Source organism: Apus apus, chromosome 3 (assembly GCF_020740795.1).
Source record: "Apus apus isolate bApuApu2 chromosome 3, bApuApu2.pri.cur, whole genome shotgun sequence".
Classification (NCBI taxonomy): Eukaryota; Metazoa; Chordata; class Aves; order Apodiformes; family Apodidae; genus Apus; species Apus apus.
Window position 1 is genome coordinate 63463248 of NC_067284.1, and position 15213 is coordinate 63478460.

The 15213-nt window shown below is 43.0% G+C and overlaps 1 protein-coding gene across 2 annotated transcripts in view; it reads right to left on the bottom strand.

Moving 5' to 3' along the window:
* The window catches only part of MIA3 (MIA SH3 domain ER export factor 3), a 28773-nt gene extending 16525 nt beyond the window's left edge, over nucleotides 1-12248 (bottom strand). For both annotated transcript variants that reach the window (XM_051615488.1, XM_051615487.1), the window contains exons 1-5: nucleotides 12053-12248; nucleotides 11193-11326; nucleotides 5770-5856; nucleotides 1803-4734; nucleotides 631-912 (exon numbers count right to left, since the gene is read on the bottom strand). In XM_051615488.1, the coding sequence (XP_051471448.1) occupies nucleotides 631-912; nucleotides 1803-4734; nucleotides 5770-5856; nucleotides 11193-11326; nucleotides 12053-12203 (3586 nt within the window). In that variant the 5' untranslated portion in view covers nucleotides 12204-12248. The remainder of the gene's footprint in view (nucleotides 1-630; nucleotides 913-1802; nucleotides 4735-5769; nucleotides 5857-11192; nucleotides 11327-12052) is intronic.
* Nucleotides 12249-15213: the final 2965 nt, after the last annotated feature.

Consider the following 15213-nt stretch of genomic DNA (forward strand, 5'->3'; position numbering starts at 1 on the left):
GAATGCAGGGCAGCAAAACTGATCATAGCACCAGTCTCGTGCCAAAACAGAGCTGAGGAAGATGACAGTAAAAGGATCCCTCCGTGGCATAATAACAAGCCAGCACACTTGCTCCCGAGGGAGAAGGCCTCAGCAGAACACTCAAACACTTCTCCAGCCAGAAATTACTGAATTGCCTGAGAGAAGCTACACTCCACTGCTTTCCTGGAAGGTAATATAGCGCAGAGTCACAGGTTAAAAAGAGTGAGAAGGGAGAGCACATGATTCTATAGCCTAATGGTTAGACTGTCAGGCCCCCTGCAAAGTGGAGGAAACTGGAGCTGAAGACACACTGCCAGTGATTTCTGCCCTCCGTCCACTACCATCCTGAGACACAGTCCACCAGCCCAAGCACAGAGCTCTACATACACCACTTACTGGAGAGCTCTTCTTATTTCTATAGAGCAAAAAGGTGGCAAAAAAAGCAGCTCTGCTGAGATGAGTGGTAGCAAAACAACACGGCCACTAGAGGGACTCTTACCCACTAGCGTAAACCATTCAGCAACATAAAATGAAAATGTTAGTGAAAAGCCTAAAAATCATTCAACCAGGCTCCTCTAACAGCAGATGAACAAAATTTCAAAAGGTTACCTGCAGTAGTATCTTCCCTGGCACTCTGTCCTGAATCAACTGAGCCAAAGGAAGTATCTTCCAGCAGTGATCCGCTTTCACTATCATACCCTTCTTCAGCTTCTCTTTTATCTGAGAAGTTGGCCTCTTCATGCTCAGGTGGAACATTAACAGCCTTTTCCTCCTCTGCAATAGGCTGTTCTGGCCTCTTATCTTCAAGCTGCTGAAATTCCTGATTGCTTTCATCAATGGCATTTGGGTTTCTGATGAAAATTCCATCATATTCAGCCTCTTCTGCACCATCTATGGCAGACAGTGAAACAATGAATTAAGCACTGAACTAATGTGTATTTCTTACCTGCAGCTGTCTCCAGTGAAATACTACATTTGCCAAAGCTTCATACTTTTTAAACACCTGAGTATATGTATCGCTTCCAAGACATTCTCCATCAACTTTCAGTAACATCTAAGTAAATGTTTATACAGATTTTATGCAAGATATCAATGACTGACCTTGCAATGAAATCTCACAAGGTGAAACACTTTCATAATTCATGACATCCTTAACATGTCCTACTGGTAAAAGGAGGCTTGCTAAGACCCTATCTTAACATATTGCACATTAATTAGAAAAAACAGCAAGTTTACAGCAGAGTCTACTGCTTGTTCTTTCTTCATCAAGAGATCTGTTTGTTCAGCATTTCTACTTAACCACTCATTTATAAATGCAGGCAAAAATAAGATGATAGGGACAGCAGAGATTTTAAGTGCATAGATTTGGTGCCAGAACTTTGCATTAATCACTGGATCTCTCATAATTAGGTGCTATCTACTTCAGAAAAAAAGACTGCTCTAAACCCTCTAGAAAATTCAGTATATTGGTATATGTGAATCCCTATTTCTTGAGAGGGGAAGGTATAGACATGACCTCCACTTTCTTGGGCAGAACCTGGCCCATAAGAACAATCTGAGCTCAACACTTACTCTCAGGATTTGTGCCTGGGACACCCATCAAAATGCAAAAAAAAAATAATAATACATTACAAATAAGTAAAATCCCAGCAGATTCTACAGAGTCCTTCTCAATTCTGCTCCCTCACCCTCTTCTTAAAGCTTCTCTAGGTTACATAGTGTTGTTTGGGATAGTGTTTTACTTGTGTTTCATTTATTTCTTAAATGGTTTAACATCCTACCTTGAACACGCAGGTCATCATCTTCCTGTTCTGGAATAGATGCAAGTGGAACACTCTCACTAGCAGATGAATATTGACTCCTTAAAGAATATATTAATTCTTGAATATCATCCATCAGTGCGCTCTCCTCATCATACAAATCCATCTCTTTCACCACCTCCTCTTTATTTTCTGCCACTCTGGAATCCAGGACTTTTCCCACAACATCCATAACGCTTGATTCTGAAAACTCAAGTATCTGGTCCAAGGCTTTTTCTATATCTTCATTATTATGGCTTGCCTTCTGAGCCAGCTCCATCTCTACCTTCATGTCATGGAACATGGCCTCTATCCTAACCACATTTTGAAACCCGAGGTACTTTTGTAGCCGTATTACACGCTTTTCATCAAGAAAATGTCTCATTATTGTGAGCTGCTGCACAGACTCACCGAAGTCTGTGACAGTGTCATTTGTGGCTGTGGAGCTGTCAACAGGGCTGGGGAAATTTGCAGATTGCTGGTGGTCATTTCTTGTATGCTCTAAATTTTGCATCTCTTTCAAGTCTTTCTGTGAAATGCCCTCTGGGAGATGATCTTTCCTTTGGTTAAAGTCATTGTTGTCTTCCATGTTAGGAGATTGGAAATCATGTTCTTCCACAGCTGATGGCTCCTCAGCTTCAGAAGACTCATCATCATCTTCCATGACATGTTCCATCTCATGCAATTTAGCATCTTCACTCACTTGTGCATCAACCTCTTTGTTCCCTGTCTTGCTTACATCTTGCATGCTGATTGCTTTCTTAGCCTCCTTAGAAAATGAGTTTGTTTCCTCTTCTGTTTCGTAAGTAGGATTTGCAGTTACTGAAACAGCTTCACTTGGTATGTCTAATTCAGTGTTTGTCCTTTTAACGTTTAGCATATTGCCCTGTACATTTGCAGCCTTTGCTTGTGAAAGCTTTGCACTTGCAGCATTCTCATCTTCTAGGAGCTCTTCCTCTGTTTGTTTCAGGTCAGGGATGTCTTCAGCATCAGGCTCTTCAGATTGCAATTCCGGTCTTTGCATTTTTTCTTTAGATACATTTGTGCCAAGATTTCTGTCAGAATCTGCATCCTCAGTACGAGCAGTTCTTTGCTGAGTAAGATTCTCTGTATTAGTATTCTGTGTAATGCTTTTTGATTTTTCTTCAGGGGAACTCTTCTCAATGCTCTCTTCAAGTATTGTCATCTTGCCAAGATTTCTTGAAAGCTCTTCTTTCACATCTGCCTCTGAATACTTAGTCTCATTTTCCCATGGCCTAGGCTGCATGACAGCTACACTATGGCTTGGGTCTCCCTCCCCTGTAGGGGTTTCTTTCCTGTTTCCCCTTTTAATGTCAGGTTCTTGTTTAAGAGAGGTGGTTTTTTGATTTTCATGATTGGTCTCCCCGGTTTGTTTTAAATCATCTTCATGTCTTAGAATTTCTCTCTCCACAGCGGGTATTCCATGCTTCAGTTTCTCTTTCAAGAGGTCAGTATCTCCTAAGTCACTCTGAAATGCATTTTTTACCTCTTCCACTGGTTTGGCTGGAACATCAACAGAAGGCTTGTTCTCAGTTCTTCCTTCCTTTTTTGTTTTCTCCCATAACTTTTTATGCTTTACATCAGTTTCCAAGATATCATCCTCAAATTTATTCTCACTTTCCTCATTTTGAGAAAGTGGCACTCCTTCTGGAATTCTGTTGACATCACCAACAGGTGGTTTTAAAGCATCTTGCTTGCTTTTAAATAATGATTTTGACTCCAGATGATCTCCTGGACTAGGCAAAACATGAGGATCAGACACAGCTGTACTCTTCAGCTCTTCGGTATGTGACTCAGTTCCATCAGCTGTGAGCTGCTCTTTTAAGTGTTCAGATTTGTTTGGTTTTAATTTTGAACCTAGATCACCTGTACCTTCAGGTTGCTTCCTAAGGAGTTCTTCAGAGAGTTCCTCAAGTTGAGTTGTTGCCGGTGCTTCTCTTTTACTAATTAGCATCACCTCATCCTGTTTCTCTTCTGTTGGTTTAGGTTCAGACCTATCCACACTGTCACCTGACTTCTTGCTGTTACTGAAGGCACCCTTAAGAATTAATGCATCTGAATCAGTTTCTTCCTTATCATCTCTTTGGTTATTTAGCTCTGTAGCACCTTTTGCATATTCATCAGGTTCATGATTTTGTGGCTCAATATTATAGTTTTCATCGTTTTCTAAATCCACTGGGGATGTAATTTTTTCCTCTGCTGTAAAAGACAGCAAAGGGATTTCTTCAGGCTGATCCACAAAGTCTGGCTCCTCCTCTGCATCATAAGCATTCATGCTCAAATCTTCATTAAAATCATCTTCCAGTGATGTAACAAGGCGAGTCACTTCATCATCTGATACAACAGCATCAGCAGTTGAGCCAAATTTTGTTTTCAAGTTCACAGAGAGCTCTCTGTTTAAAAGTGTATAGGCATTGACTTCTTCATTCTCTTTGTCAAGTTCACTGGTTTCACCCTGAGGAATACTAGTGTTTTTGGTAATTTCACTTTCTAGCCCTTTTAGTTTCCCATGTAGCATTCCTTTCAAGTGCTCATGTGCAATTTGATCTCCCTGAGAGTTTTCTTTATGACTATTGACACTGGAGTCTCCCCCAATATTTTCAGTTCCTCCTGTAAGAGAACTGTCTGCTTCCTCTGGCATGGCAAGGGCTTCCTTGTCTTCCCCTGTACTTAACTTAAGATTGTCTGTCTTCAAAGTATCAAGGGACTTTACTGTATCAACCTCTTCAGTCTCCTCATCCCTTTTAATTCCTTCTGCTGTTTTTGCCCTCGGATCACTTGATTCAGTTGCCTCTTCATTTGATATTGTCACTTGCAATGACTTCAAAAGTTCATCTACATTGTAATTATCAAAATCATCTCTTCCGTCATCAAAGCAAACAAAGTCTGTTTCCTGAAATGAAATACAGTAGGTAGTCAAAATATTTTCTTTACTACAGCGATGAGACCAAATTCATTTGGTTGGTTAGAGAAAGGTGCAGCAGCAAAGTAAATTATATTAATCATGCAGAATTAATCCCTTGAGTCCTTAATGAAAACTGCCTTTGAAATCAGTGGAAGTTTTGCCCAAGAACTCTTAAAAACCTAAATAAAAAGCTCACGGGTTAGCCTTGTCAAAGACCTCCTAGTGAGGTACGAACTGGAAGTCAGCAATGGAGTTGAGAGTATCATACTTTACTCATCACATACATCCTGAATCAAGAACAAGCATATTGCTGAATGCCAGTGAGAAGAAAACAAGTGTCACTAAGCTTGTTTTTCCCACTCTCTTTCAGCTGGTCTCTCCTCAAATGATCAAGTCCCTCAAGCAGGAGCTGCCTGTCACACAATCCCTGAAAAATAAATTAAAGCAGCTGTGCCAGCCACTCAATACCATTTCATAAGGGTCTCAAGCTGCCTCCACAAACAGGCCTTATTTACATAACTCTGGAGTTACTAGCTATTACTGCATGAAAGCCATTTATGTGTGTAGGGGCTGCAAGACCAATTCCAGAATCAACAGGCTACAGGTATTTCAGGGTTTGTTTTTTTTCTGATAATACTTTAAATTCCAAAAGCTACGGAAAAGAAAGAATGCTGAATACATACCAAAGAGCCCATGTGCCAGCCAGTAAGCAGCATTTCTAAGGCTCAATCCACACAGATTTTTTTAGAAGAAAACCAGAATATTCAGGAAAAAAAAAAGCAACGCCCCACTTTTGGGCTGATGCTTGCATACCCATCCACATACACATCTGCACAAACATTCCACCTCCTGATACATACTTGCATCTCTGCAGATATGTAGCTGCTTACTAACAAAGGTAACTAAGGGTGTCTGATATTCCCATTCTCCTCCTCAGGAATGTTTTTGAATGCTAAGGTAAGAAACAGTAAGCAGCTCAATTTAAAACAAACAAACAAACAAAGAAAAACACACAAGACTTACATCTGTTGGTAACTCTAGCTCCTCATTGGAATAATTATGATTTATTTCAAGTAAATCCTTTGGAAAATATCCAAAATCACTTCCAACCTGCCAAAACACAAGCACAAGTGAACAAAAAGAAGCTTTTGAAATCATGTGACTATGTTAAAATCCTAATTACAGACACTAGTAACAAATTTCAAACTCAAGTATTTCTAAAGTTTAACACAGGGAATAAAAAGATTAGCAATACCTTGTGTATGGAAGAGTTTTCCTTGAAGTTTTATACTTACATTTCACAACACCTTTGTGAAGTTGCTAAGTTTTATTGTTGGTGTTTTAAAGCCTGATGTACAACAAAGTATTGGGAGAGCTGAGGGTGAATCCCAAGCACTCTGGCTCATATGCTGTAACTGCTATAGAGAGCTCTCCCTGGCAACACATACGTCTCAAGTGTTTTCTCAAGTAGTAAGCAGAAGAGGATCTTTGACTAATAATTCACATCCATGCACAATATTATAGCCTGAAACATGCTCACTTTGTGGCTTCAGGCAGAAAAAAAAAAAAAAAAAGCAGATTTTAGGAAAATGCAAAATTGTACCTGGGGTAATGATCTATTTTAAAACCTGTGTGGAAAATACACCCCCCTCTGCAAATGCATTTTTGTTCTTCAGTGACTAATAAAAACAAAAATTAGTTACAGATGGCTATTTTCAAGCAAGCCAACATGCTAAGCCAATGCAAACAGTGGAAGACAAGAATCTGTTGTATCATTCACCAGATAAGATCTAACAGAGCAGAGCAATGCTCTCACTTGAGAGTTCTGACAACAACTGTCAAGAAGCCAATATTGATAGCATGCTATCACTAACACAGATTAGATATTCCAAGCAATTAGAGCCTGGTGAACACACCTAGAAAGATACAGAGTTCCTAGACAACCAAATTATCCAGGGAAAAAAACCAAACCACAAAACCAAATGTTGGTAATTTCTTCAATGTTTGTTATAGGAGGAATATGGCAATTGCCAATTTTCTTGAAGAGTTTGCTTGGAAAGAGGACTCAGTTAAAGATCAAACTGAAAAGGAAACCAGTGATGTGTAAAACATATGTAGGAATATGTATTGTAACAGTGATATCACCAAAATAGGTTTCACTTGGGCTGAAGTTTTCTGGATTTACAATAGTATAGAAAAAAAGAAAAATTCTACCCAGTAACTTATATGTACTAATACCTTGTTTTGTTTTTTTTTTGTTATGCAAGCAAAGTAAGCACTAATTCATTATAGAGCTTCCTTTATTAACTTTCTCATTCAAATCTTACCTTCCATAGTTGACATCTCTGAAACTAGTTACACATATATTTAAAAAAACAACCACTTCTATTGGCCATTGCCTCCCCACCTTTTGTAAACATGCAGAGATACTTTCTTATGGAAAAGAGATGATTTATGCAGGTTTATTATTGTGCATTACTGGGAATGAGAAACTAAACAAGTCAAATCAAAAGCTTGTTCTTGTGCAGTATACTACAGTTTTATTCTAAATTGGCTTGTTTCTCTCCACAAACCTATATTCCAGTTTTAAGTTATCTTCCTGAAAACAAAAGCCAAAGCTTCAAAGTCATCTCCCTACAGACTAATCTCTGTGACTACCATTATAATTAGGCATCTCATTTTGAAGCTCATTTAGTATAATCCCAGCTACTGGCCATACAAGTCCTCTGCAGTGAACCAGTTTGCCACTGATGTGGTTTATGAGCCATATGGAATCTGCATGCCCAAAATTTCTTCTGCTGCTCTCCCTACAAGTCCTCTCTTGTACAGGGAAAATAATGCCCCATTGTGCAAAATGAGGAAACATTCTTCATTCTCCACAGACACGATAGAGGGCAGGCATTATGAATGCCAAGTAAATAAGGGAGAAAAAAATGTGCATCCTTCATTTCCACTCCCTTCCCAGCCAAAATGCTATGGGTGGGCAAAACATGCAGCTGTGTGTACAGCATCTGTTCCCAGCAGTGCCCACCTGTGGCAGCCAGCTGTAGCAGGTTCACCAACCACAGAACCAGGTTTCACACCACCTACCTCAGTAAGAGAAAACAGACCACTGGGAAACAAAACATTCACATGTTTTTAATCTTAAAGCCCACATTCCTAAAGCACAGGCATCACAGGTACTTAAAACTGAAGAAAACTGGTTAAAGAAGAGTTACTTTGGTCTGCCCTTTCTGAACTATGGCATCATTAAGAGAACAGAAACAACAGGAAAAAGTTCACTGATCTTCTGGATCCTCCAGGCACAACCTGTCTTACCTTAAATATACCCCTCCTGTCTTCCTTTGTATTACCCTGTGTAAAGATTTTAAAACAACAACAAAACCTGATGACCCAAAAAACTCAAAATCTGCAGCCAAGTCCACTTCTTGTGCTGTGAGGTCAGAAATAAAAGTTTCCTCAACCTTGAACCAAAGGAAAAAGTTCAGCCTTTTGCCATAAAATAAAATAGCAATCATCTACGGCAAGAATTTAAAGTGCCTTTGCTGAATTGTTTTGTTAAAGAGCAGCAGCCTTGACTTGAATTATTTAAAGTAGTTTTGGAATTCTGGACCCTGCTAAAGATGACAGCAGAGTGGAGGAGAAATGCATAAAAGGAAAGTCTACATCACACCACTTGATGGTGTAAACAGTGTGAGCTAGATGCTGAAGAGACTAATTTAGAGCAGGACAGAGTGCACCGGACAATGAGAGTATCTGATGTGCCCCACCTCTTGACTTTGGAAAAAAAAAAAATCAAGTATTTTCCTGGAACTGACATATTAGTGAAATTCATAAAATAAAAACCCGTAGTAAATAATGATCATAGAATATCATCCAAGCATTTGGCTTTATTTAATTTATGAGGTTTAGACAGGTCTGCTAAAAAATGCATCCCATATAACATACAGAAGCTGGGTAGCTGGGTTCCAGAATTTTTTCACATGCAAAATACTCGCTGAGCTCAATGGGAATTCTGCAAGCCATAAAGCACACAAGACTGGGATAATAAAATAAAGGAGATATTTCATTAAAATATAGCATGTTTGCTGGCATAGGCCAAAGGGGAAAAAAAAAAACAAACACCAAAACCACAACAAAAAATCAGAGTGCTTGAAAATAGCAGAGTGAATTAAAAAAGCAAAGGCAAATAAAGCCCAGAACCAACTGCTGTAAATTTTTCAGCCTTGGCAAAAAGCTCCTTTCTGATCAGATCATCTCCCTTCAGGTCAGAAACACTTCTGTACTTCTCATGGCTCCTCAAAATCGATTTCAGGATCAGAACCTGTATTCACAACTTGTTTGAAAGAAGCCCCAGGCTGCAGTAGTTGAAGCCCCTCATACACACATTCCCCTCTCCTCTGCCCTCATCTGAGGAGCACAATGCCAGTTATCCCTTGATTTCATAGTTTACATTATGCCGTGGTAAATACTTTCACCCAAAACTTTGGGTAGTGGAAGGACAGTAGGGCAGATGCATGAGATCAAGTGACACGGAAGAGCACGCGTTAAGTCACACAGAGATCCCAAAACGGCTGCGGCAGAAGGTAACATGCCTTCCATTGGCATCTGTTTGATCCCCGACCTTGCTAGGTAGTCTGTTTTCACTTAGCAAGCAACAGCCTTCCCCTAGCTCCGAGCCTGCACTCAGCAGGCACGGCTGGTCTGCATAAATCAAGCTACCCAGTGAAACCTGGCATGGGAGAGGCTGCAGCGCTACCAGCCAGGCGGGGACGGGTCAGACGTGACAGTGCCCTACTCAACACACACGGGTAGGCACTTGGATCCCGCTGCAGGTTGTTGCAGTGTTAAGACTAGTGCAGAAGCAGTCGACCAAACTGGGGGGGAAAAAACCAAACAAATATTATAGCCACCAACTGAAAGAAATGAGTCAGTCATCACTGCCCTAAAAGGAACCTAGAAAACAGTGTAACGCACTTAAAAACTGACAACAAAAAGGAGCTTCGCAATTCTTTTAACCTGCCAACTTCAGCTTTTACTTGTTAAACTCAAAGCAAACATCCTTTTAACTTGGAGACACACCTAACTGTTGCATGAGCTTCCTATCAGTGAATAGTTAAAGTGAATATTAACTCAGCAATTACCTTAAGCCTGCTGTCTGATCTTGTAGCCTGTGTTACACCTTGTTAGAAGATGCAAAACTGGCTGCATGCTGCTACTTTGTGTCTCAAGAACTGGCAGTCCTGGAAACCTCTATGGCTAATTAACCAGATTATTTATGGTACAGTACATGTCAAAAGGGAATTACCAGCATGATACAATTATAAACTCCTCTTTAACCACGTGCTGCAACTTTCTGCTCTCTTCTGTATTATTTTAATTGGATTCGGCTCCTGCTGAGAGCCTGGGCAGTCCACACCCAGCCTGAACAGGTTAGAGAAAGTGATACACCCTGCTTTTCACTAAACCACTAGTCCCAAAACTGACACCCAGGTGCAGTTTCAGGCAGCCCCAACCACAGTCACAGGCAACTGTTACTACACAGCAATCCCTTACAGAAGACCAGCACAAGAAAGGAGGATGAAGTAAATTATTCAGGCACAAAAAGGTATGTAGTGGAAACATGGGGAATAGGGCAACAGGAACAAAGTCTAAGCAACCTCCAAACTGCCAGCATTTTCAAGGCAAGTCCACAAAATTGCTGTTCCTCCAGGCTATCTTGGTTCTGCGTTCAGTCAGGCAAATGTGATTATCATAAAAGCTGAGAAAAGTTTTCTATGAAATAACTGCAAGCATAGGAACCCTCCTCTCTCATTAACCCTCTCTTGATTGCCCAAAGGAGACAATGACCCAGACAAGGCCACTACTCTGCAAACTGCTGCAACGTGTTACTAAAGCTAAGGGACAGACCTTTTAAAAATCAAATTTACCTTAATTATTTTTTAGCTTTACTACTTTTTTCCCCCTCCAACTCTGCATGCTGCCTAGATAAAAAGGAGAGGACAGCAGCTGAATATCAGGAAGAAAAATGTGATTAAAACAGGTACATGGAACAACCGTTAGCAGGATTACAGAGAAAGCAGGATGAGGGCACATCAGGGGTAAACCATAAGCCCAGGCTTAAGCCTCCTTACATGGGGAGGGAGGCTCAGCTTCCAGGCAGGCTCATGGGCCATCACTTACAGTGCTGCCATGGGAGGTTTGCAAACAGTTTTTAGCATACATTAGCATTGCCCATTTTTCACAGCACTTAATGCTTTAGGTTCGGTCAAACCACATCCCGCTGCACACCGGTCTCAAGACAAAAAAAATGCATTCATTATGTTATTTAGCTATGTTCAAAATCCTAAGCAGTGTCCTACAAGGCAACAGGAAGAAAAAAAAAATAAATTACCAACAGAAAGTGCCAATAAGAGCAAGCAGAACAAATGCATTACAGTACTTACACTTCCAGCCCAGAGCTCGACTGTTTTTCCTGTTAGCTTGTAATACACATACACTGCTTCTCCCTTCTTAAAATTTACAAAACGACAGTCTGGGCCTTTAAAATCCTGTGTTGCCTTCCCTCGGCACATTAACACTGTCCAGATAAAACAGAAAAAGCGGAGTATTACTTCAAAAATGAAAAATAAAACAGCGTTACAAAAGGAGTCTTTGCTAAGGGGCAGAAAAGAAGATCTCCCCTTCGTGCACCCGTCTCCTGTTTTCCAGATTAGGTCAACAGATAAGAACTTCACTGAAAGTGTAACCAAAATGTTATTTTAATTAAAAAAACCCAAACAAACCAAACCAAACCAACAAAAAAACCAAAACACCTCACTGATCGAGACAAGCGCTTGACAACGTACTTCAAAATGACATTTTAGAAGTGAAGCTAATTATTAATATTAAATTAGACGCTGAAGGATGACATCTGTGCCCTAACGCATCAGCCCCGACATTACTCAGCGCATTAACACCTCCCCCCCCAGATAGCGCGTTTCTTACGGGAAGGCTTTTCAGGCAAAAAAAAATAAATAAAAATAAAACGGAGCAGGAGCGGCGATCAGAAAACTTGGTGGGAGAGGAGAGGAACGCCGCGCGCCGGCGCCGCCTGGCCATTTCCCCCATTCTCCCGAATTTCCGTGCCGGAGGCGGGGGTGCGTTGGGAAGTGCCCCCTCCGCCCCGCCAGGCACACGGCGTCCCCGTCCCGCCCCGTCCCCACCGGCGGGGCGGCCTCCCGGCCGTGCCGAGCGCCGGGCCCCGCATCGCCCCTCCCCCCCGGGCCCCGCATCGCCCCCCCCCGGGCCCCGCAGCCCCACTCACTGCTGCACTCGGGGTCGGCGCAGCGCTTGCGCTCGGCGAAGCGGCGGCCCAGGTCGGGCCCGGCGGCGGCGCAGAGGCGGGAGGGCGGCGGGGGCAGGAGCAGCAGCAGGGCCAGGAGCAGCCGGGGGTCCGGCGGCGGGGCTGCGGCCATGTTGGCGGGCGCCGGCGGCGGGGAGGGCGCAGACACGTCAGCAAGCGGCGGCGGGAGGGCGATGTGGCGGGGGAGGGACCGGCCCGGCCCCGCCGCCCTCGGGGGGAGGGCAGCGGCCGGACCCTCCCTCTCTCCCTCCCTCCCTCCCAGAGGCATCCCGATCCCGCCCTCGCCGAGGCGGGACCCTCGCCCGCTAGCGGCAGGGAAAAGGCCGGCGGTGTTTCTGGCTTCTTCCTCGCAGGGAGCTCTCCCCTCTCTGGAGGGGGGAGAGGAACGGTCCTGACCCTTATTCGTGCCTGTCAAGGGCGGTTTTCTCCAGCAGAGGATCGCTGAGGGAACGAGAGCGGCCCCGCCATCTGCCCACCGTGCGGGAGAGGTGTCATCCCCCCTGTGGGCCCCCCAGGGTCAAGGGGTGAGAACGCAACAGACCCAAACACCCACCTCGCTGCCCTCCCCACCGCCCCACCGAGAAGCCCCTCTCTCTGCTCCAGAGAAGTCGCCGCCGAGCGAGCGGGTCACGTCCCCGGGAGCTGCCGAGAGCCTTGCGGTTAACCCTGCGGTCAGGCGGGGATGCGCTCGCCCACCCGCGGTCCCGCCGGGGAGAGCGCAGGCAAACGAGGGTCTGCCCCCCGCCGCTCCCCAGCCCGCCCGCCCGCGCTCGCCCCGCCGCCGCCGCAGCTGCCCCTCGCTGCCGCGCTCTGCCCGCCAGGGTCTGCCCGCCAGCCGGAAGATGTGCCGCTCGCACCTCTCGCCGGCGCCCACGGGCGCCTCTTCCTCGCATCCACACCGCTTCCACCGCTGCAGAGATCTAAACTGGCAGAAGTCCCAACGGCGACGTACCGGAGAAAAGCGAGCGCAACTTCTCCTTCCTCTTTTCAGAACCCGCGTGGTTCGTTCAGCACAGCCAGGAGAAGGGGAGCAAAAGAGGAGGCCAAGGAGGGATAGGGATATAGAGTCTTCTTGCTGGTTCATCAAATGGGGGTAAAAAAAATAAATCACTTTCCAAGGGGCAAATTCTAAAGCCGCTCCCAAAACGAACTGGCAAAACAAGGTGGGGGATTCTGCTTTATCTGTGCACATCAAAGGACAACTCTGGACAGCTGAGCCCTTTTTAAGAGCCCTTTTAAATTATATATTTGCAAGAACTTTCTAGCTATTTGGAACTTGTTCTGCAACTATGATAGGAGCTGATCCTACAACTCCCATCACAAGAGTTACCAGTCACTGCTACTAATTGCATTAGAGGCACTGCTCGTGTTCTTACCATATCCTCATGATTATTGATTTTTGTTCTACATATCCTCATTTCCACAGTCCCATTGTACAGGGCCCGAGATCCAAGCTTAGTTGTAATCTCCGAAAAATATGTAAGCGTATCGTTTTCATCCCTCATGGAGAGCAGTTTAATATTTTAATCATGTTATGAAAGAGCATCAAGGCAGAAAGAGGTATCTTCCTTAGTGCTGCTAAGAGTGGCTTTGGTACCTCTTCTATTAAAGTTAGGGCACAGTCATTAAGACGTAAAAACCATCAAGGAAAACATACTCCAAATACTCTTGGCCAAACACACTTGAACGTCCTGCCATTTCTTACAGCCCGGTCCATCCTGATCTTCAGGAAACATCCCCCAGCTCCAGGAACACAAGATCTGTTCACCCAGTGCCCACACATGTCCTCCAGGTCCAGTGCAGTACTGCAGCATTGCTGACAGCCCTTCCATCCCTGGAATTTTGTTGACACTTTTGTATTTCACATCCTGTAAAATGAGGTGATACCCACATTTCTGATATTGGCTGATACAAAGTTCTAAGAAAGCCTAACTCATAAAATTTAGAGGTGAATTTTATCACAATTTACAATATGGAAGTAAATATATTCAAGTCATGTTTTAAAATGACTTCACAAATTAAAGACAAGTGATTTTTTTTTCCCCTTGACATCAGCATTTCTTGTGGCTTAATTCCCAGACTAATCTTTAGATCCACTTGCTTGTGAAGACAGAGCTGTTCAGTAATTTCCCATCAGTAAGAGGTTAGTAAGCTTATCTTTATTGATAAACCAAGATAAAAGGTAATGGTGCCTGTGGTGATAAAGAGAAGGGCAAGAAAAGGAGATGTGAAGAGAAACAAGATCAGGTATGTCTTGCGTAAGTCATTGCCTTTATTGTGCAGTAAAAAGTAGCTCAGTCAATACATTTACACGAGTTTACCGCTGCAACTATACAGCATTCCCTACAATTTTGTAGTAATAACATGCCCAGCTTTCCCCAATATGTGACAGAGAAATATTTCACTGCATTCAATTTAGATAGTTTAATCAAAATTTCCTTCAGTCTTAAACCCCAATCTTGGAAACAGATGTATTCAACTATGAGACTAGTCCCTCTGTACATGAGGAACTGAACATTTCTCTATGTGTCTACTTTTACAAAGCAGTTCTTTCATCTCTGCTGCACTAAAGTATCTACCTATTTAATAACTAACACCCATTAACAAGATCGGTTGGCTAAATTTACCTAAGAAGCAGCAAAGACTCATCCACGTGTGACACAGGAAGATAAAAATAACAAGTCAAATATAAATGTGCTTCTAGGCAAACTTTAACAAAGCGGGGTAAACTGAATAGTGAGATTAGGGTACTGATGCAAAAAAAAAGAGCAGAAATATTGTAGGAAGTGACACCGCACTTGGGGAACACCAGTGATCCATGTGACAGTCATACCAGGTACAATTTATAAAGGACAGACAAAGATGATGACATCGTAAAAGATGTGGTGTTGTATGACAGTTTATTGGCAAGTTAGTCAAGTAAGCTAACTATCAATAATATAGAATACTTATGAATTGAAATGCTGATCATGTATTGGAAGAACACAGGATTAAAAAAACAAAAAAGGGAGACTTTTGTTACCCTCACATAGATGTATTAAATGTCATATTAAGGTGTGATACTGAGGTTAAATGTTTAGATGCTACTAACAACCATTCTGCCTTGTAGCAGCAGTCCCTTG